Source organism: Gymnodraco acuticeps, unplaced genomic scaffold (genome assembly GCF_902827175.1).
Source record: "Gymnodraco acuticeps unplaced genomic scaffold, fGymAcu1.1, whole genome shotgun sequence".
Taxonomy (NCBI): Eukaryota; Metazoa; Chordata; class Actinopteri; order Perciformes; family Bathydraconidae; genus Gymnodraco; species Gymnodraco acuticeps.
In genome coordinates, this window is record NW_022989799.1 from 5,868,071 (window position 1) to 5,890,975 (window position 22,905).

A 22,905-nucleotide genomic window follows, 5' to 3' on the forward strand; every position below is an offset into this window, starting at 1 on the left:
TCTCTGCTGGAACTGCTACCCCCGCGACCCGATCACGGATAAGCGGGAGAAGATGGATGGATGGATGGAAAGACATTAAGAAAATGGCATTTAAAATCAGTCATTAAAAAGAAAAGCTAATAAAATAAACATTAAAAGAAAAAATACATGGATAAAAGTTACAGTGCAGTCTAAGATATGAATTGTTCAACTAAACATTAAAATTAAAAGTACATGGATAAAAGTTACAGTGCAGTCTAAGATATGAATAGTTAAATTAAAAGCAGCGACAAAAAGAAAAGTCTTCAGCCTGGATTTAAAAGTAGTCCGAGTTGCAGCGGACCTGCAGGTTTCTGGGAGTTTGTTCCAGATATTTGGAGCATAATAACTGAACGCTGCTTTACCATGTTTAGTTCTGACTCTGGGGACAGAAAGCTGACCAGTCCCTGAAGACCTGAGAGATCTGGATGGTTCATAATTTAGCAGGAGGTCAGAAATGTATTTTGGGCCTAAACCATTCAGTGCTTTATAAACCAGCAGCAGTATTTTGAAATCTATTCTTTGACACACAGGAAGCCAGTGTAAAGACTTCAGAACAGGAGTGATGTGATCCACTTTCTTAGTGTTAGTGAGGACTCGAGCAGCGGCGTTCTGAATCAGCTGCAGCTTCCTAATAGATTTTTTAGTGAGACCTGTGAAGACACCATTACAGTAGTCAAGTCTACTGAAGATAAAAGCATGGACAAGTTTTTCCAAATCCTGCTGTGACATTAGTCTTTTAATCCTAGATATATTCTTTAGGTGATAGTAGGCTGATTTAGTAACTGTTTTAATGTGACTGTTGAAACTCAGGTCAGAGTCCATGACTACACCTAGATTTCTGGCTTTATCTGTTGTTTTGAACATTGCACACTGAAGCTCAGCGCTAACTTTTATACGTTCTGACTTGGCTCCAAAAACCATTACCTCAGTTTTATCTTTGTTTAATTGGAGAAAGTTCTGACACATCCAGTCATTGATTTGTTCAATGCACTTACTCAGTGTTTGAATTGGAGCATAGTCTCCTGGTGAAATTGTTACGTAAATGTGTGTGTCATCCGCATAACTATGGTAACTTATTTTGTTGTTTTTCATTATCTGAGCCAGTGGTAGCATGTAGATGTTAAAGAGAAGAGGCCCCAAGATGGAGCCTTGAGGTACCACACATGTCATATTTGTCAACTCAGATGTGTATTTACCTATAGAAAAAAAGTTGTTTCTGTCCTTTAAGTAGGATTCAAACCAATTTAGAACTGTTTCCGAAAGTCCCACCCAGTTCTCCAGTCGGTCTAGTAATATGCTGTGGTCAACAGTGTCAAACGCAGCACTGAGATCTAATAATACTAACACTGCAGTTCTGCCACTGTCTGTGTTTAAGTGGATGTCATTAAAGACCTTTACAAGAGCAGTCTCAGTGCTGTGGTTTGGACGAAAGCCTGACTGGAACACATCGAAACAGTTATTTAAATGCAAGAAATTACTCAACTGTTGAAAAACAACTTCTTCAATGATTTTACCTAGAAATGGGAGGTTTGATATGGGCCTGTAATTGTTCATTACTGAAGCATCTAGATTATTCTTTTTTAAGAGCGGTTTAATGACTGCAGTTTTCAGGGCCTGTGGAAAAATACCTGAGTGAAGAGATTTGTTTACTATATGAAGTAGATCTGAGGCCATGCAACGAAAAACATCTTTGAAAAATCCTGTTGGAATAATATCAAGGCAGCAGGAGGAGGATTTCAGAAGTTGTATAATGTCCTCTAGGTTTTTATCATTAATCTGATGGAATTGTGTCATGGTGTTTGAATTGATGTTAAGTGGACACAGAGACAACACATTTGCTGTTCCTGATGCAGAGGCACTGACTGCTTGTCTGATTTTCTGAATTTTGTCAGTGAAAAAGGAGGCAAAATCATTGCACGCCCTGGTGGATAGAAATTCAGAGGCTACTGACACTGGGGGGTTAGTTAGTCTGTCGACGGTAGCAAACAAGGCACGTGCGTTGTTTTTGTTTTTGGTAATGATGTCAGAGAAGAACGATTGTCGTGCGTTTTTCAATTCCAAATTATAAAGGCCAAGTCTCTCTTTATAGATTTCAAAGTGAACCTGGAGTTTTGTTTTTCGCCACCTGCGTTCAGCTTTTCGACATTCTCTTTTCTTTTTTTTTCACGGTCATGGCCTTTCTCCATGGAGATATTTTCTTGCCAGACACTTCCTTTACCTTAGTTGGAGCAATGGCATCTATAACATTTTTAATTTTTGAATTAAAATGAAATACTAGCTCATTTACTGAGATGTTAGCAGGGGCAAGTGTGGAAGAAAAATTCTGAGTAAACATTTCCCTAGTATTTTCAGTTAAATATCGCTTTGTGGTTACCTCTTTTTGAACATTTTTGTGAACAGAAATAGAGCTCTCAAAGAAAACACAGGAATGGTCAGAGTAGTGTTGCACGGTGTACCGATACTTGAAAGGTACCGCGATACCCTGCCGTTAAAAACGGTACGATTCCTCCGTTTCATTAGTATCGGTACTTTAAGAATGACGGGGAAAAGTACTCCGGTGAGAAAGCGCCGTTTTAATAAGAGCCGTGTGTGTTCAGCGCTCTGCTTCCACTCCCTGCACTGCAGCCGTGCCTGCAGTCCCGCCCCTCTCAAGCACGTCCTAAGTCCCTCTCTCGTGCACGCGGCCACGCGCTAGCTGCCAGAGCATGTGAGAAAACGAGAAGCATGGCTGCAAGTGGGAGTGCAACTGCCGCTGCGCCTCGGCTTGTTGACAAAAAAGACGCCAGAAGCGACATTTGGAAGTATTTGAGCTATATCTCTGACAGTGAGGGCAAGCCTACGGACACCACGAGGCCTGTCTGTAAGAAACGTTTTAGATCCCTGCAAACCAAGAGAGCCAACACATCAGACTTGGCTAAGCACCCCGCCGACCGGAATCCAGAGCTGTTTAAAGAATGTAAAGACAGACAGGTTAGCGAATGTGATAGATAACATAATTACATCATGCTCAGCCCATGCCCTCAAATCTAAGTCAAACAAGTGTAATTTATTTTGTGACAAACGAACGTTTTCGTAGTTTGACGAGGCAATTAATGGCAATGATAACTGTCTAATATGGCTATCTTTTTAGCTAACTTACCAATGTGGCTAACATCTGCAATATACATTTTGTCAATAATTATTTATATTACTGTACATGTACATGTTAATATAATATAAAAAAAATTATATTTTATAAAACAAAAAAGTTGTTTGAGATGATGCTTAATTTGATTTAATACGAATTCTTGTCATTTATTTTGTTTATTGTTCTCATTGTTTAAAAGTTTGTGTTATGGTTCTGGTTCTGGTGTGAAATAAAGCACAATAATTACATTTAAGACTGTTTCCCTTTTTTTAAGAAAAGTATCGAAAAATAATCGGAATCGCAATTCTTGACTTGGTATCGGTATCGAAACCAAAATGTTGGTATCGTGACAACACTAGGTCAGAGAGTGCAACATCAGTCACCACAACCTTAGAGATATTCAGACCCTTTGAGATAATTAAGTCCAGAGTGTGCCCCTTATTGTGCGTGGGCTCCGTCACATGCTGAGTCAGTCCATAGCTATCAAGAACACAAAACAGTTCTTTAGCCCCTCTGTCCTGGGGGTTGTCAACATGGATGTTAAAATCACCAACAATGACTAGACGGTCAAAGTCAATACACACTATAGACAGCAGTTCAGTAAAGTCATCAAAAAAGCTTGCACAGTATTTGGGTGGTCTATAGATATTTAGGAACAGAGCTCGAGAGGAGCATTTCAGCTGAAGGGCCACATATTCAAAAGAAGCAAAGTTTCCATAAGAAGTCTTCCTGCATTGAATGGAATCATTGAACAGAATAGCAACTCCACCCCCTTTCTTATGCATTCTTTCCTGACTCATAAAACTAAAGTTGGGAGGGGTTGATTCGATAAGAACAGCTGCACTGTGATTTTGTTCAATCCAAGTTTCTGTTAAAAACATAAAATCGAGATTGTGCTCAGTGATAAAATCATTGATTAAAAATGTTTTTCCTGCCAAAGACCTGACATTTAATAAAGCTAGTTTAAGTTTGTTGAACACACTATCAGTCATGTTTTTTGTAACAAGCTGTGGCTGACATGGAATCAATGCTAAATTAGATAAACTCACACAAACGTTTGAGCACTTCCTGTTTCTAAGATGATTCACCGCTCTTAATCTATTACCTATCAACACAGATATCGGCAAAGCTACTGGCAGGCAGGGCCCCGACATATCCTGGAAAGAGTTGAGAGTGCCATACGCCCTTGAGCCTGGACCCAGCACATATCAGTAAGAATTTGTTGTGTTTCGTACACACACATCCTTATCAGGCTTCGGAGACTGCAGATGCTTTCTTGAAGGGAGGGGAGGTGGTTGACGTAGGCGCGGTGATGAAGACGGGGGAGATGGTGCGCATCTCTGCTTCTGTGATTTTGGTGGGCGTCGTTGAGGGGCGGGGGTAAAGGACATGCTGCCAACCCTGCGTGTCGCCGTCATGCGGTCATTGAACTCCAGGGGGGTGGGCGAGGGTGAGAGGGTGAGCGGAGAGTAGAGAGAGCTGGGGGATGAATGAAGAGTATCCTCAAAGGCGTTGACAGGGAGGGTGACGGGCAGTGGAGACTCCTCCATTTGTGTCATAGGTCTCCCATAATCAGAACATTCCTCAGGCGGGTGCAGTGATACTTCTTCAGGGTTTTCTGCGCGATGTGTTGTGTCTTTCTCCTGTTTTGATTCATCTTGCCGCTTGTCCTTGGCAGAGGGAACAGATTGATGACGCAGGCAGTTGAATATGTTAGAGATAAACAATTTCACTCCTGACTTGTTCAGACAAACTCCATTTGCCTTAAAAAGATGTCTGCGGTCCCAGAAAAAGTTAAAATTGTCAATAAAATGGACAGAATGGTCAGTACAGACAGTTGAAAGCCAGGTCAGGTAAGGACAGGCCTGTTAACTAGGCCAACAGCTGCTTCCCTGGCTATTCATCTCTAGTCCGCTTTGAAGCCATTTGTTCCTTTTATTTCACCACAGGAACATTTTGTATATGAATGGACACTGACACACACACCTATACACACTTATTTAAAACCCCTTTGTAGATGTTTAAACACACAATTGTCCAGGTGTCTGCTCCAAGTCTGTTATGAGTTATGTATTCAAATAGATGCAAAATTCAGAATTCACTGTGCTTTGAAATCGGTGTGTGTGTGTGCTGCGTGGGTGTTTATGATTGTGCACCACAGACATTAGACTGTTTAAATTCTGGCCGCTCTGTCGCTTGACCACCGTGTGATTGTTTGTGTGTGTGTGTGTGTTTGTGTCTTCCCTTTGATGGTGAACAGAAGGCCAGTTCTGTCGTTCAAAGGGATCCTCTATTTCTCTTATCTGTATTCCGTCTTTCCTTAACATAACAAATTGCAAGAAATATGCTGGAAACTAACACACACACACAGATACACACACACACACACTCACACACCTCAAATACACTCTACCCTTCTCTTTATTTCTCCATGACACACACTATTATTTTCCTCCATCCCTTCCTTCCTCCGTCCATCACTCTCTGACACACTCAGCGAGGAGCATTGAAGCGAAGCAGAGCACACAGCTGTGAACCAACGCAGAGGTGTGTGTGTGTGTGTTTGTGTGTGTGACAGCCCGGACCACTGAGACACAACCAGAAGCCTTAAGCAGGTCAACACGAGAAAGAGGGCAGCATGGTTGTATGAACAGAGGGAGAGAGGGAAGAGAGGGAGAGTAAGAACTGTCAGTGTTTGCCTCTAATTAGAATATTCATCAAACACACACACGCACACACACACACTGGTTAAGCTGTGTTTGAGGGTTGATAAATGACCACAGTCAGTGGTCAGCTCCTCTTCCTCCTCACAGCTGCTCTGCCACATGCTCACTTGGATGTGTTAAACATGTGCAGCAGGCCTCTAGTTTCCCTCTTGTAATTGATGGAAACGGTTATATTGTAGCAGCGTATCATACGTAAAATAATTCACATCAGTTACGAGTTAAAAAAAATCAACAAATCAGGACCAAACTTAAAACCATTATCTAAAGTGAGAACGTTAGGGTATGTTTTGAACAGCACATAAAGGTGACGAAACATTCAAATGTAATTAATGGCAGGTCTACTTGTGTTTTAGATGGGGCAGTGATTTTATAAACCTGTTCGTGTTTGCATTCACACAGTTGGAGATCTGTTTTTGCCAGCTGTTTTCCCTATGTTGAGTATAGTCCCGTCAGCTTAGAATCTGATGATGCGTGTTAACTCATGGATTTATGAGGTTTAACTTGGGTTTAATTTATAATAGCATGCATGCAGTTTGTCTGTGCCTTTTCCTCCGTGTTGTCCTGGCATATAGTCTCCCCCATGGTTGGATGTGCTGCCTGGGGATGCTCCAATCGCTCAGAGAAAGGAGTACAAATATAAGGTTTCCCCACTGACACAGAGAGGAGGAAAGAATGTCTGGCTCAAGTCAGCAGGAGCTATTTAACTATCACAAAAGACAACAACAGCAACAAAATGTGTGAGGTAATCATATTTTTCACAAAACGAAGACCACACCATTGGGAAGCTTAACGTCTGTTTAATAAAAATAAGGAACAGGGAGAGGCTTGCAAAGCTCTGAGAGTTGAGACTCAGGTGCAGGGTGAGGGTCTCATTGCAGGTCTTCAGGCTCCATTGAATCCCTCTGGGGTTCTTGTGCTGAGAGAGGGAGACAGGAGAAAGGGTTAGATACATCTAGCAACCTATAGGATGGGAAATTGCTGACCTATTTTAAACTTACCATGTGTTTTCACTCTCACTTAAGTCCCTCTCCCTTTGCCATCAATCCAAAATCAGCTGAGCTGCAACATAATACAGACAGGTAATAATCAACAGAATCACAAAGACATAATATGACTCTGCTAAAAACACTCACCCATAAGTTACGTTTTAGTTTACTGTTTGGAAGTCTCAAATATGCACTCTAAATCCATATCAATAGCGATGTATCACAAAAATAGCTCTCTTCCTTATTATTGTGTAACGTTAACTATATTATACTAGCTTGAACTCCAAGATGGATATCCTCATTTCACCACCTCCACCCACTACAATCACACGCCCCAATGTTATATTTAACTAATATGTAACTCCCTCCACCCCGGATAAAAGCACGTTAAGAAGCCCCTTTTCTCTAATTCCACAACGTTGGATGAAATAACATTAGGAGAACGGATTAATAGGCTGTTCGTGGTTAACGTGTGTTGCTAACTTTATCCGGTATCATAGCCTAATCTGTAAACGTTAAATATACTGATTGAAGGGATAATCCACTAACATCCTTTAATACACATGTGTAGTTAATTTTATTCAGATGTTCTGATAATATCCGCAATATACATTTTTAAACGTCTTCTTACCTTCAAAAGTCCATCACGAACGGTCTATTATGCTGCAACCACAGATTGCTAACAGCAGATCCGCTCCACGATCCGCCATTGCTGTAAAAAACTGGTCCATTGGAGTGAACGGAGATGTCGTAACTCTTCTATTATATGGCTCTGGCCGGACTGAGAAACCCTGCCTTTACTTACAGAGTTGATAACAGCGTTGTTGGACAATTTAGCTAGATTGCGTTTGATAGGCTTAGTTAAGCCAAATAACAAAAAGATATCTAAGGTATGTTGAATTGGCTTAGGGAAAGAGGAGATTCCTAGCTTTCTAATGATATCAGGATTGTTGTTGTACTCAAAATATTAAGAAAAATATGTCACATTATATAATGACTGTCACCGAGTCATCATTTTGAGAAAAAGGCCTTCAAAGTTTTCTCTTCTCTGATCCATCGATCTGATTGATTATTAGTGGAGCAAATTATCAAAATACTACGGAGGGAAGATATTTTCGTTTGGAGGGGAAGCTCGCGAGTGTGCGTGTGTATGCGTGTGCGTGTCTGTGTGTGTGTTTGTGTAATTTTGCGTTTGTGTGTATTGTGTTTGTTTCCCGGGGAAAACACTCACAAGAAACACCGGCTGTTGTTATGCCTGCTGTGACGTTAAGTTACTCCGTTCTCCGCTTGTAATTATGCCGTTACAAGCTTCAAAGCTGTATTTATCATCTGAATTTGCCGAAACAAGTTTAATATTCTGAAAGCCAAGACTTTGTTTAATTGAAATCAGATGAAAACAAACTGTAACGGACCCTGCCGTGTTATCTATGATTACTATACTCTTACATTCATAATTTCAGCCGGAGGGAGGGGGAGCAGCGCTGCGGAAGAGCAGATTGCGAGTGAGAGGTGCCTGTCTTCGTCCCTTTACAAGCTTCAAAAATGTATTTATCGTCTGTGTGACGGGGTTCTATTCGTCCTTTCGATACATAGGCTTAGTCGGTTGTTTAAGCTCCAAAAAACTTTATTTATCATCAGCTACAAAAAATATATACTGTTGGACAAAAAGGTAAACAGTATAACATAAATAAACAAAATCAGAGTTTACCAAATTAGGTTGTCTGTCCCTCTAACCACATCCTAGCTGTTGCCTTCACTGCAACACCCTGCCGAATGACTCTTCCAGGGCCAACACCGTCCCTTTTGTACCCATAGCCCCTCCCCACAGGCTTACCGTCAACCGGTTACACAATTATCTCCAAACCACATTGTCAACATAAATGTAATTTCCTCGAACATGAGGAAACTATCCGACCCAAACATACACAGGTTAACTACCTCTTAACACAGTCATTCCCCATAATTAATAAACGCAAAATAAATAATAAATTGCATCCTATTTAAATCACGGAAGTGATGCGCCTCCGTCTTTTCCACTTCCCTTTGCTGGGGAGACGGCGGCGAAACTCCGCCCGCCGCTCCCCACGTAAGTATGGTGTAATATAGTTAAATGTATGTTTAAATAATTGTAGACTCACAAGCATACACTTGTGGTCACGCTACAGAAAGGAAGGGGAAAAGGTGGACGTTTTAGTAATGATTTAACCTTATTTATTGACGAACGGAAGAGAGCAGGAAATGTTTTGTGTGTTTGTGTGTGTGTCGCCGCTGCGGCTGTCAGTGGCGGAGTCAGTCACTTTGTGATCCGCTCCGTCACATTATCCTCCCCCTCCCCGAGGTTGGCGATGTGCGGCAACCTGGAAAGGTAATCAGCCACTATATTCGATTTGCCAGATCGGTGACGGATAATGAATTTGAACGGTTGGAGTGAGAGGTACCAACGGGTAAGACGGCTGTTGTGATCTTTCATGGAGTTGATCCAGGTGAGGGCCCGGTGGTCGGTTTCCAGGTCAAACTCACGCCCAAGCAGATAGTACTGCAGACTCTCTAGGGCCCACTTAATGGCTAGACCCTCCTTCTCTACAGTGGAATATCTGGTCTCACGGGGTAGCATCTTACGACTCAGGTACAGGATTGGTCGTTCTTCTCCAAGGTCCACTTGGACCAAGACTGCTCCAAGGCCTACTGCAGAGGCGTCCACCTGTACCAGAAACCTTTTGGTGAAGTCTGGACTTTTAAGGACAGGGGAAGAACACAGGTAGTCTTTTAAGGTGCGGAAGGCTGTTTCACAGTCTTCTGACCAGGTTACTGGGTTCCTCTGATCCTTGTTGGTCAGTGCTGTGAGTGGCACTGCGATGGTGGCAAACTGAGGCACACATCTCCTGTACCATCCAGCCAATCCAAGGAAAGACCGGACCTCCTTTTTGATGCGAGGTTGAGGGCAGCTTCGGATAGCTTCAACCTTATCCACTTGTGGCCGTACCTCTCCTCGTCCCAGTTGGTAGCCTAGGTACCGTGTCTCCCGTCGTGCCCACTCACACTTGGAAGTGTTGACTGTCAACCCAGCTTTGTGGATCCTACCCAGTATCTCTGAAAGGTGTTGGACATGCTCCTCCCACGAGTTGCTGAAGATCACCACATCATCGAGGTAAGCAGAGCTGCAGTTCTCACAACCCTGGAGGACTCTGTCCATCAGCCTCTGGAAAGTAGCTGGTGCTCCATGAAGTCCAAAAGGCATCACCGTAAACTGGAACAGCCCTGTTGGTGTTCTGAAGGCTGTGTATGGTCTGCTTGACTTCTCCAGCGGCACTTGCCAGTACCCTTTACACAGATCCAGGGTGGTGATGTACTTGGCAGCTCCAACCCGCTCCAGCAAGTCAGCAATTATTGGCATGGGATAGGCGTCGAACTCTGAGATGGAGTTGAGCTTCCGGAAATCCATTTTTTGGATTTTGGAAATAAAAGTTTCATATTCTGAAAGCCAAGACTTTGTTTGTTTAAAATCAAACAAAACACCCGAACCCCGAAAAAATAGTTTTTTACGTAAATCCACGTTTATTTTTAAATGAGCCGTTGCGACTTCCGACTGATTTCGATAGAGCGGGTCACATTTGCATTTCATATGCAAGTAAAAGTCATACTGATGAATAAAATAGTGATCTTTTAATGTATGCTACCTGGTATTTTAAAGAAGAGCTAGCGTTAGCAAATGGCCAGGGATCACAATATACAGTATATATTCAGTTCAGTGACAGCAAGAACAATCTTATGAATAATGTAAGACAATATTCTTAGATTTTCTGCATCACCATTTAAATGCAGAGTTTGTTTGGCAGAAAAAAGCTGCGAGTAATTTTGTAATTGCATGGCTCCATGCTATGGCAATACTAGGACTCAACAACTTAGCATGAATAGCGTATCCCCTCAAACATCATTCATGGACAATAATAAAATAATTAGGAAAAGCCATTTGTCTATTTAATAATAACTTTCTCACTCTTAATAGAACCTCCTAATGTTTCTCTAGGAATAGGCAAGAATCTTGATGCTATCTTCAAAAACGTTTAATACCAAAGAAGCTTTTAGAGCCGATTTCAATCAGAAACATTAAACCTGTTCCAGACCAGATTAGGTGTGCAGCATGAGTTACCATGGCGATTTATTCAAGTCAAAAGATAGCCACCTTCTAGAAAAGAGAGCCACCTTCTTTTAAACAGAGACGATCATCATAGTACCAAATACTGACAAAACCTGTAAACAGAATGAGCACTGACCATCGTTTTTAACGGCTCCTGACATTGACAAAATATTTTATAAAATAAAACAAGGGATTAACCTTAATAAATATTTTGTTAAATGTAATTGCTTTTTTTCCAAACTTTCGATGTGTACTTTGGTTTCAAAACAGCTTCTACCAAGCAGAGCCATAATGTATAACAACAAATATATATGACAATTTGAAAATGCTTTTTATTTGCACACATATTCTTTAATTTCCTAACACTGTCAATGTATTTACACTCTTATAACATTGCTGCAGCTAAGAATATCAAGAGGTAACTTTGTAATAATTGGAAATAACAACTTAATCTTGTTTGTATTTTATTAAGAATAATCCATGATGATATATTCAAAATTGTATCTAAGTAGACATTATCATGTACTTTATTTACCAATGTCAACCTCTTCTAATTTGGCATCAAAAACAGTCTTATATTACTTTAACATACATATGTGCACCATATTTAAAACAGATTGCACAGATCACCCATCTGTGTATATTGCAGAAATAATCAGCACTGTTTGCAATTCAGGATTTTAAAAGCTGTTGTGAGTGTATTATTGAAAGAAATACAGTTCCCTAGATACATTAACATCACAATCTCTTCAAATCTGTATGAATCTGATTTATCTTCAGCGTATTGACAGTGAGAAAGATGTTTGTGTAAATTGTAAAACTGTTGGCCAGATAATGAGACATTTTCCTTGTGTCTTCTCAAACCAAAGTGGCCTTTTTGTATCACTCCCTCTGTTGCTACGACAAGAAGCTGCTGGAAATGACACAGAGCAGAATATACTATCAATTTGAAACTCAGCTTATTCTTCCACTAATAAGTAAGTGGTAGACAGTTACAATAATTGGAATGGATGGAATTATTCTTACTGCCACATACTTCAGCTAGCAGTGTCACAACTGGAGAAAAGAACATGATCTATTTGTTATTTTCATCATAGTAGGCATCCATTTATCTGACAGTTCATTTCCACCATCATTGCATAGAGTAGACTATCAAGGTCTGACTTTGAAGCTCCTCTCTTACATAAATGCATACGAATTTAAAAAAGACGGTTGTGCAGCCCAAACAGATTCAGACAGACTGACATATCTATGGTGACTGTCACCAAAGGAAGGACAGCAGAGGATGATGTGTAACAGGAAATGCTGCCAGTGGCTGCCCATCCATGACGGGAATCAAAGCGGATAGACAGGAAAAGAAGTGTCTGTGTTTTTCAGAGTGAGGAGATATACCTAACATTGTGAGTGTAGGTTTGCATTAATAGCAGCAAACAAGCTAAAATATCTCTAATGCCCTAGCAACACGGTGACGAAACGGGTCTTATCCGCTACAGTTCTCTATCTTATAGACCAGGGGTCTCCAACACGTCAATCGCGAGCTACCGGTAGCTCGCAAGCCCTCAATAAGTAGCTCGCCAAGCAAATCCAAAATGTAAAAAATACACACACAAAAAAAGCAAATGTAATTAAAGGAATCTACTCTATTAACGAAACCTCAATCATAGCAAACTCTATCTACTTACTACAACTCTATATCTATCTAAAACCCCTCCTCCCCCCACAATGAATATCGACCAATCACTTTCTTGCTTGATTTGCGGGACCAACGTTGCAGTCGGGAAGAAAAGCAATGTGGAGCGGCACCTCACCACTTCACAAGGAGTTTAACCTTGACACTTTACGAAATCCCGTTTGTGTCCCCCCACTTTACAAATATGTTTATTATAATTTTTTAACGCAAGCAGTCATTGCCACGGAGGAGCACACAGTCTCTGTGAGCGAGCGAGACAGAGAGAGAGAGAGAGAGAGAGAGAGGGCTAGAGAGAGCACACATTTATCTATTTAATATAGCCTAGTTGTAAAAAATAAAGTAAGAAATCATTCCAATGTGTACTATAGGACAGTAAAAAAAACAAAAAATGGTTTAAAAGGGGAGTGATTAGTAAAATATGCATAAATAAAAAGAAAGAATGCTAACACGATAACGTGTCCCAAGGTGGGTAGATCTGTGGACGCAACGCTCTGGGGGGCCAAACGGCTCCGTGATTACGCCCTATACGATCATTTCCTGATAACGAAAATACTGACGGGCTGTCTGGAGGCGGGGAGGAAAAGAGAGGCTCCTTGTATTATTCTTATATCATTATATAGCAGGGGTGGGGAACCTCCGGCCCTTGTAGGAGCAAACACAGTGGTGGTGGCTTAAAGCCCACCTCCGCTCCGCGCCGTCCGTTAGATGAGCCTGGTCAGAAGGAGTTCAAAACACCGGAATAAAAGTCATAACAATAATCTGATTTTAATGGTAAAAAACACCAATACAAGTTACAGAGTACTCTGGACTCCCAGTTCTACTGCTGTGCGATACAGATATCGGGACCAGCCAGTCAGAAACAGGGGGCATTTTGCATGAATAAACAACAGTATATATAGACATATTTGGGGCAGAGTTGTGTCGGCTCTTCAGTCCCATTTTACTCCTAAGCGAATCAGAGAGTCCGTGGGGAGGGGTTGTGTGGTTGCTCACTCCCCTAGGTGTTCTTACTGGTTGGATTCACTTCTGGTCGGGTCCAATACAGCGAATCAGAGTTCTGGGAAAAAGTATTTTACTTCTGAACATAGCGCGACAGCTTCGGAAGTAAACAAGGACAGAGTCAATCTTTATCTTGCACCTGAATTCACTCCTTTACTTTCCCAAGGAATATTTCACACAAACTATTCTTTCCCAGACAATCAAACATTGTACACAGATATATTGGTGCTTGAGATTATATTGGCCCCAGACAGAACCTTGAAAAGAATATGTGTGTGTGCTGCAGTGGCGAGCCGTGACTTTTATACCTAGGCCCTCTGACCCCCACCCCTTCCCTCGAGTTATTACGTCACAGCGTATACTTCAGCGGAATATCAAAACAACGGCCCGGGGTGCAAAACGCATCAATGAAAGCGACCCTCTACCACACAAAACAACACCTGTAAATAACCCTATTTGTGTTCTTTGAAATTGAAAAGGATATTGCATTGTGTTTGTTACTTTCGTTTCAGTTGTATGTCTTAAGTGTAATTTGGCATGCTTTTATTTTGAAGGCGAGTTAACAAAATAACTCCTGTTGACAGGAGGTTGTTGTTGTTATGGAAACAAGAAAAGTTTCACAGCGGGCGGAACTTGTCATAAAGTCCGCGATAATAACACCCACCCATTTAGAGGGAAGATATGATTGGTCAATTGTACTGTCATTTGACATTACTCTCTCGTTCAGTTACTATAGCTGGGCCCTCTGTGAATTCATAGCTGGACCACCTGGACGTCCAACAGCTCGTCTCTTCACAGTAACTCGTAGAGACGAGCTTCTTTCATTTAACCCTTCACATTCCAACAGAAACTGAATAGGCAGATTCGAAGGATTTATTTCTTTGGAAATGTTATTTTAAATACAATTAAATCAAGTTATTTTGGTAAAACTAATGAAAAATATAACTAAAAATATAACAACAAAAAAATATTATTTTTTTTAATGTTTTTAAATATTATTTTGTAGAATATCTTAGGCCCTCACAGAGGGCCTAGAGGGCCCTGACGGCTCGCCACTGGTGTGCTGGTATCTGGGTCAGTGAGTGTAAGTGAGAAGGTTATATATATAGGATTACTTTAAAACAGTCCCAAATAATACATGTTCACTTCAATACAGTTTAAAATAATACATGTTTACTTTAATACAGTTTAGAACAAACAAATTAACTTTAATCTTTACCCTCGAGGTAATTTATAAACACACGCAAAAAATAAAAAAATTAAAGAAATCTAGACCGCAAAATAATTAAACAAGTGAGTGCCTGTTTTTCCTGGCCAAGTTCATGGTCCTTGAACACAACACGAGCATAAAGTGTCATCACGTGGTATATGTCTCGCCTATGGGCATAGATATGTCTCATAATTATTTGCGTGAACATACAAATAATTTGTGTGTAAATATGTGATTTGGAAATGTAAAACACCATCCACAAATGCATTTAAAAGATTTGCAAACTCACAAATACATTTGCAAATGTAAAACGGATCTGCAAAATACGCTATTTTTTTTCACAAATAAAAAAAAGATGTGTGAATATCTCTTCAACATTTACAACTTTCGATCAGGCATTTGTGAATCCATTTTGTATTTGTCGACCAAAAATGCGCATGCGGATCTCAAATCTCTGCTCGTGGATCTCACATTTCTGCTTGTGGATCGTCTTTTTACACACACGGAATTTTGAGACATATTTTCCGCCGGTCTCGGCTAAAATCTACTCATGTCACTCGGTTATTTTCGGAAACCACGTGATGGCCTGCTGATGACGACATTTCCGCATGATTTCAAAGTAAGAGCATGATGGTTTGTTTAATGCTCTGTTTTTTTATTATAATGAACAGCGGAACGTTAGATGCATTCTTTATCATCATCATCATCATCATCATCATCATCATCATCATCATCGTTATAGTGATACAGTTAGTTTGTGTTAGTTTATTGGATCCATATAGCATATATCGAGCACTTTAGTTGATGTTGAAATACAGGCTATATGCCACTTTCGGGTCCCGGGGGAGCAGCTGGCAGCGAAGCAGCCCAGGATACAACTCTTTCTTCATTGTTTGTTGTGTATTCAGTCAAGCGGGTCAAAGTTACAAAGCACTTCACATCTTATTAATCGGCCTAATTTTACTTTACCAGTGCAGTAATAAAGTAATCTGTAGAAAAGCACCGTATTTAGGTCAGCCTTCATAGTAAGGCTACATTAAATGTTATAATATTCATCGTGTCCTTTCTACTATATATGCATATATTCCTGTCTATTGCTTTCATTTGTATTTAATGTTATTGTGTTTATACTTGTTTCCACACATTTCACAATTTGGGATGAATGAAGTATCTATCTATATACAGTATGATATCCATCTATCTATCTGTCCGTCTATCTATCTATCCGTCTATCTACCTGTCTATCTATCTGTCTGTCTATCTGTCTGTCTGTCTGTCTGCCTACCTACCTATACCTGCCTGCCTACCGACCAACTAGTGGTTTTGTTTGGAGAGGTTTTGTCATTGTATTGCTCTTTACCGGCACCTGCAGAGCACAGGGCTTTACATTGTACTTACAATTTTACATTGTAACTTTGACCCGCTTGACTGAATACACAACAAACAATGAAGAAAGAGTTTTATCTGGGCTGCTTCGCTGCCAGCTGCTCCCCCCGGGATCCGAAAGTGGCGTATAGCCTGTACTTCAACATCAACGAAAGTGCTCGATATATGCTGTATTGAACCAATAAACTAACTGTATCACTATAACATGATGATGATGATGATGATGATGATGATGATGATGATGATGATGATGATGATGATGATGATGATGATGATGATGATGATAAAGAATGCATCTAACGTTCCGCTGTTCATTATAATAAAAAAACAGCATTAAACAAACCATCATGCTCTTACTTTGAAATCATGCGGAAATGTCGTCATCAGCAGACCATCACGTGGTTTCCGAAAATAACCGAGTGACACGAGTAGATTTTAGAAAAGAGCGGCGGAAAATATGTCTCAAAATTCTGTGTGTGTAAAAAGACGATCCACAAGCAGAAATGTGAGATCCACGAGCAGAGATTTGAGATCTGCAAGCGCATTTTTGGTCCACAAATACAAAATGGATTCACAAATGCCTGATCGAAAGTTGTAAATGTTAAAGAGATATTCACAGATCTTTTTTTTATTTGTGAAAATATTTAGCGTATTTGCAGATCCGTTTTACACTTGCACATTTATTTGTGAGTTTGCAAATCTTTTAAATGCATTTGTAGATGGTGTTTTACATTTACAAATCACATATTTACACACATATCTATGCCCATACTCGTCTGACAGGGGTGCAGTTCTGACGGAGAGCACCAGAACGTCGCTCCGGCACTTTCAAAAATTGCAGTACCCATAAAGAGCTATACACATGCCGCAGTTTTTGCGTCGCTGTGTCTTTAGTTGTAAGCCCAGTGGCGATCTGTTCATCTGTCATACTGATCATACAGTCAATAACTTTGTTGTTATTAGCATCTGGTTAGCTAGCTATGCTAACGAATATAAGAAGCTTTTTCTCCAACCAGTGAGGTAAAGGCACATCTTTATATGATCATTATGGTAGAGAATAAAGTAAACAGGTATAAAATACTATATGACAGTAAATAAAAAGTTGTTATTAATAAACAAGAATACAGTTTGAAAGAGTGATTTGTAAAATATCCATAAAGAAAAATAAATCTGCTTCCAGTTCTGTTTCATATGGATGTTGAGAGATGTATCCATAGATCTCCTCATGTTGCTCTCAAAGTGCACCAGATTGATGCTTTTAACTTCAACATTTAAAAACAAAATCTTCCCGGGGGAGCATGCCCCCCGGACCCCCCTAGAGGAGGTTAGGTCCCCCCCCCACTTAAATCATGTTCACATGGATAGGAAACTAAATACATTTGCACACATCTTGTGTCCATATCTTTCTGTTTTGGTGGTCATGCCACAACCGTGCACGTGCATGCATGCATGCGCGAGTCATGGTGAGATATCTGGATTAAGAGGTTGCTTTTTCTTTGCACAGCATGAAAGAAAGGCGAAATTCATGGGCTGTGATTTTAGTTTTTTAAGCAGAGGTCAATAATTTGTATACGGCCCTCGGAGGATGTTGAAAAAATTGAAATGGCCTTTGAGAGGAAAAAGGTTCCCCACCCCTGCTATATAGAGTCGTTATTCATTTGTTTTAAAGCTCAATAAATAACAAAGAAGACCTTTGACCGGCACTTTTCTAATTTTGTCCGAAAACTCTACCGCACGGTTCCCTCGTCCCTTGGAAGAGGCGGAGAGGTGGGTGTTTTTCATCTGCTGGTGGACTAACGGAGAGATATACAGCAGGAGCACACGCTTGCCTCGGGGAGGGAGAAAAAGAGAAAGAGCCAGAGCCAGAGCCCTGCCTCTCCCTACCTCTGCTGCTAAATCCAGCGCGGAGAATAAACAGAAGGGCAACCATGCATGCTCGGGAAGTCTTCTTCGCTGCTTTTGGTGTATTTTGTGGCGGAAGTACAGCGCCACTTACAGGCCCGGCATATGTACTACAGCGTCTCCAGCGGGTCGAGCGGTCTCGTGTGGAAGGACACGTTTCTGGTGCCTATTGCGTGTGGACGGAATACTTTTTTGATATCGAATTCGGTTCGTTTTCGTTTCCATGTGGCTAGGGCCTTAGTCACACACAAATCATATGTTTGACCATGAGTGCTGGAATTGATGTGATTACTAAATATTTCTTGTGATTTCCTTTGCAGCTCTGATATCGGCTGGTTGCTGCACCAATTCCTGTCGGAGCGTAAATCTTTGGGACAGGTGAGTCACATACATCTTAGCTCTGTGAACCCATAGTTACTGCATTGACTATTTCCAGCATAAAATTATTTTAAAAAATGTTTTTGGTTTACTGTTTAGCTGTGAAATGCTTTGTCAGGCTGTTGGCATGTGATTGGTTTTGTCTAGACTGTTTTCAGGTTGAAAGCAGGGTGAAATATCCCTATTTTTGCAGATAAACGATCAAAATATTTCTACTTTAAACATTTTTAAGCGATACATAATAAATGAAGCAGACTATGATTCATATTTGATCAGTGTTGACCTTTATCACAAACATTGATTGACACTGTATTAAAAACTCCCTTCTCTGATTGGTCGTTCTTTTGGGCTAAGTTAAATCTTGCAAATGCTTCTGGGAGCACTAGGGAGGAAAGAGAAAAACATGATTTTTTGATCTAATACAAAAAGCAATACTGACTTTGGAAATGACAATATCGCCCTCAAAGCCCCGAAAACTTAATTTAAAATTCAATGAGTATTGCTTTATAATATCAAATCTTCAGAAAAAAACAACGACTGATCAAAGTTGACATTTGAAAAACATCTTTACTGTGTGTGTGTGTGTGTGTGTGTGTGTGTGTGTGTGTGTGTGTGTGTGTGTGTGTGTGTGTGTGTGTGTGTGTGTGTGTGTGTGTGTGTGTGTGTGTGTGTGTGTGTGTGTGTGTGTGTGTGTGTGTGTGTGTGTGTGTGTGTGTGTGTGTGTGAGCGAGAGAGAGAGGTCACCCTGGTGTGACCCATGCCTTAATGGTTTGGCCTCAGGGTGAGTGATGGCGCTGGGTTAATATTTAATGATGAAGCAGTTCCTAATGGCTGAATAAATCATCCTCCATCTTTACCTGGAAAGGACAGATCTCTGCATTCTGCTGACCACAGGCTCCACTCACACACAGAAAACACACACACATGCAGTAATTGCTTGGTTTCCTTCTTGTCTTTCAGCTTTGATGCTTCCTGACCATGACATGCCTCTTGATCAGATGCTGCTGCAAAAACACACACCCCGAGGACCAGAAGGAGGGTTGTTAGCGGGATGGAAGGAAAGAAGGACAAATGGATTGAGGCATATATGGAGAAATTATAATGAAAAACAAGTAGTGAGCAGATGATAAAAACAAGGTGAACAAAAAACTGGAGACACTCTCTTTGCCCTACTGCTGCTGCTGCTGCTGCTGTTGCTATGCATATCCCGTGGACCACCAGAAAAAAGACTGAATGTTATTATTCGTACAGACAGAGACTCGTCACAATGAAGAGAGAAAAATAAATATGACAGCTGAGAGTCTTTGTGTTGCCAACAAACTATTCCTACCTCTTTGGAAAGACAGAGATCGCCTGGATTAAAGAACGACACTGAGTAAAGTGGAAGTTACAGCCCCACAATTACTACATCTGTAATATTTGTAGTTTAGATGCAACATGTGATGATGGTATTTAATGAATTCATTATGGTCCTGGAAATAAAGCACAAATAGGTAATTTTAAATAGGGTTAAAATGATAAATCTGTTTTATTACATTTCTGGCCAAGCCTCATACACAGTAGCTTTGTAATTGCTAAGTAATTGCTGAGATCTGCGAAACGGAAGTATTGCTCCAACATTGCAAGAAACTGTGTTCATATAGATTTGAGGTTACAATGAAAGTAAGTGCACACATGTCCATAGTAATCCCTCACTGCACAGGAAAACTATGGTCACACAATCCAGTTATTGTTTTAAGCCAAAGTACATTTTCAGCGTTTAAATCTCTGGTAGTGTGGAGTTCCTATGTTCCTTTTCTGTGCAACAAGGTATTCATGTATTGACAGAGAATTGACTGCCAACAATTTAAATAATTTCTGAACCAATAATATATTTTTTTACTGAGTGTCAAACTGCCGGTCATTTAGCACATTATGGTTGTGTGACATTATGGTCAGGATTTTTGACATATTTTGACAATTTACAGGCAAAACTATTTACTGAGAACATTAAAGATTGTTGTGGCAGCCCTATTTTGATTTACGATATAACTCGCTAGTTACAGATATCTGATCCCTGTCATCGGAGCTGTATAACTCTCACTGCTGCTTATGTTTCACCAGTGAAAGGCTTTAATATTCAAACATTTTTATAATACAGTTTTTCTTTTTTCCATCATTAGCAAAGCTTTGTTGAGTGTGCTTGACAAGATTTGGACATAATTGGTACTGCTTTGTAAGCAGATCAAGGTTAGCAAATAACACAACATGTCCAGTTGCAGATTTAGTGAATTTGTGCAAACTAGCACAACCTCCATAAAAGATCAAGGTGCTGTACCTGACATATGCAATGGTTAGAGCTGCTAATGACTGGCCTGTGTTAAAAATACAGCATGAATAAGACAAACTGGGGTGGAATTAGAGGTTTCTTTAAAGTTTTACTGAGCAATTGAGTTTATTTTCCCATCACACTTGTTAGCCTGGCCCATGTCCCTGCATTCCCAGATCTCAGCAATTCATTTAAAAACGTCAACTTAGCATCTACCAAGTTGTGTATTGGTAAGTGTTAGTCATTTTAGGCAGAATAAACAATAATGAAGTTAATTGCAGCCCTAATATTGGTGAGAAGAGTGTTATTAGAAATGATGGCTAAACATACAAAACTTAAAGAGAGATTGCAATAAACACAAATGATTTACTTGAAAGATTTCAGGCTTACAGCATAATTCGCAAACATAACACAATGTACAATACAGTAACCAGCATTAGCGGAATTGACCTCCATTTGAAGTAAATATATTTTGTTGCCATATTTTGAAGTATCCTTAGCTTCTATGTGAAGTTCTCTTCCTGTGTATTTATAAGGCATTTACCCAGGGTGCTGTAACTTTAGGGGTTCCAGAGAGAAGACATATACTGAAGGGATGTGTGGAGGAATTGTAATGCTGTTTATGGAAGGAGAAATGTTTTACTATATATCTGCTTTCATTCTTCATGCTTTTGTGTCAAGGTCTGTTCCTATACTGACAGTGTTAGAGTATCCTAAACCTTGTGTCAGTGTTCAGTCATATGCAGTATACAGTGCTGCGTGTGTGCTTGTCACTTTCCACACTTCCAGGTATTCAAATACAGACAACATGCCTTTTGCAATATTTTGTCAGAGCATGTTAAGGAGATAGTGTAGAAGCCAGAAGACATATATACAACAACACTATGTTTCGGTTTCGTTATCTATGAAGAATAAATGTACAGTCCATTGCTGATAACATATCTAGGTAAACTAATCATTTCCTGATTGATTTGAGAAAAATATCTATTCTTTTTTACCACAAATGGGTATAAATTGCACTTATTTTTACTTATTAATTAAATTACAGATCTGTTTTTGTACGGCATTACTGCATTCAATCTTGCAGAAGCATTACGAATCAGATATAATACATTCTTGTTTTTGAAGACCTTCCTAAGTCTTATTTAACCAGTACATGTCATAGCAGTTTTCTATTAAAATAGTTTGCTGAAAACAGTTGCCATTATTGTCAGTGAAATAAGCAACAGTTTACTAATACAAAGATAACTATTTGGGTCTAATTTTCAAGAAATAGTTTTTCTTGAAGTTTCTAAGCTTTAAGGCCCTATCACACTGTCCCGAAATTGACACCCGATGGACACACGATAAAGGAAATGTTCAAATTCGGCTGTGATCGTAGCAACATCAGGCCATTCGTGAGGGCATCTTAAGCCATCGTATGACCGCCGGTGGAGTTTCTCAGGCTCCGGCAGCAACTTCGTGAGCGGCAACTTCGTAAGGCACTCGTGAGGGCATCTTGTCAAATCGTGTCATCTTCGTGTTATCATCGGTGCATTCACCCTCACTCTGATCGGGGCGAATGCCCGATGGCACCGATGATAACAAGATGCCCTCACGATGGCCTTACGAAGGGCACAATTGACACACAAATTCAACACGAAAATGAACCTTCGCAAGGTCCTTCGGCAATTTTTTGGCATGCCAAAGATTTTGCCACCGCTCACGAAGTTGCTGCCGGAGCCTGAGAAACTCCACCGGTATTCATACGATGGCTTAAGATGCCCTCACGAATGGCCCGATGTTGCTACGATCACAGCCGAATTTGAACATTTCCTTTATCCTGTGTCCATCTGGTTGTTTTATTGCACAACAAAATCATGTAAATATATTATGTAAATAACACAATTTGTGTTCTGTGAAACTAAAAAGGATATAATATATTATTTTGAAGGACAGTTGACAGGAAGTTGTTGTTGTTATGGAAACAACATTACAGAGAAAACGTAATATTTTCTACATATAACGACGGATAAAGTAAAGAACAAAGTCTGA

General features: G+C 40.2%; 1 protein-coding gene across 1 annotated transcript in view; it reads left to right on the forward strand.

The window, feature by feature from the left end:
• LOC117551337 (coiled-coil domain-containing protein 85A-like) overlaps positions 1-22,166 on the forward strand; it is a 72,604-nt gene extending 50,438 nt beyond the window's left edge. Inside the window, exons 3-4 of the mRNA XM_034224190.1 lie at positions 18,506-18,563; positions 19,524-22,166. Of these exons, the coding sequence (XP_034080081.1) occupies positions 18,506-18,563; positions 19,524-19,539 (74 nt within the window). The 3' untranslated portion in view covers positions 19,540-22,166. The remainder of the gene's footprint in view (positions 1-18,505; positions 18,564-19,523) is intronic.
• The last annotated feature ends 739 nt before the right edge of the window (positions 22,167-22,905 follow it).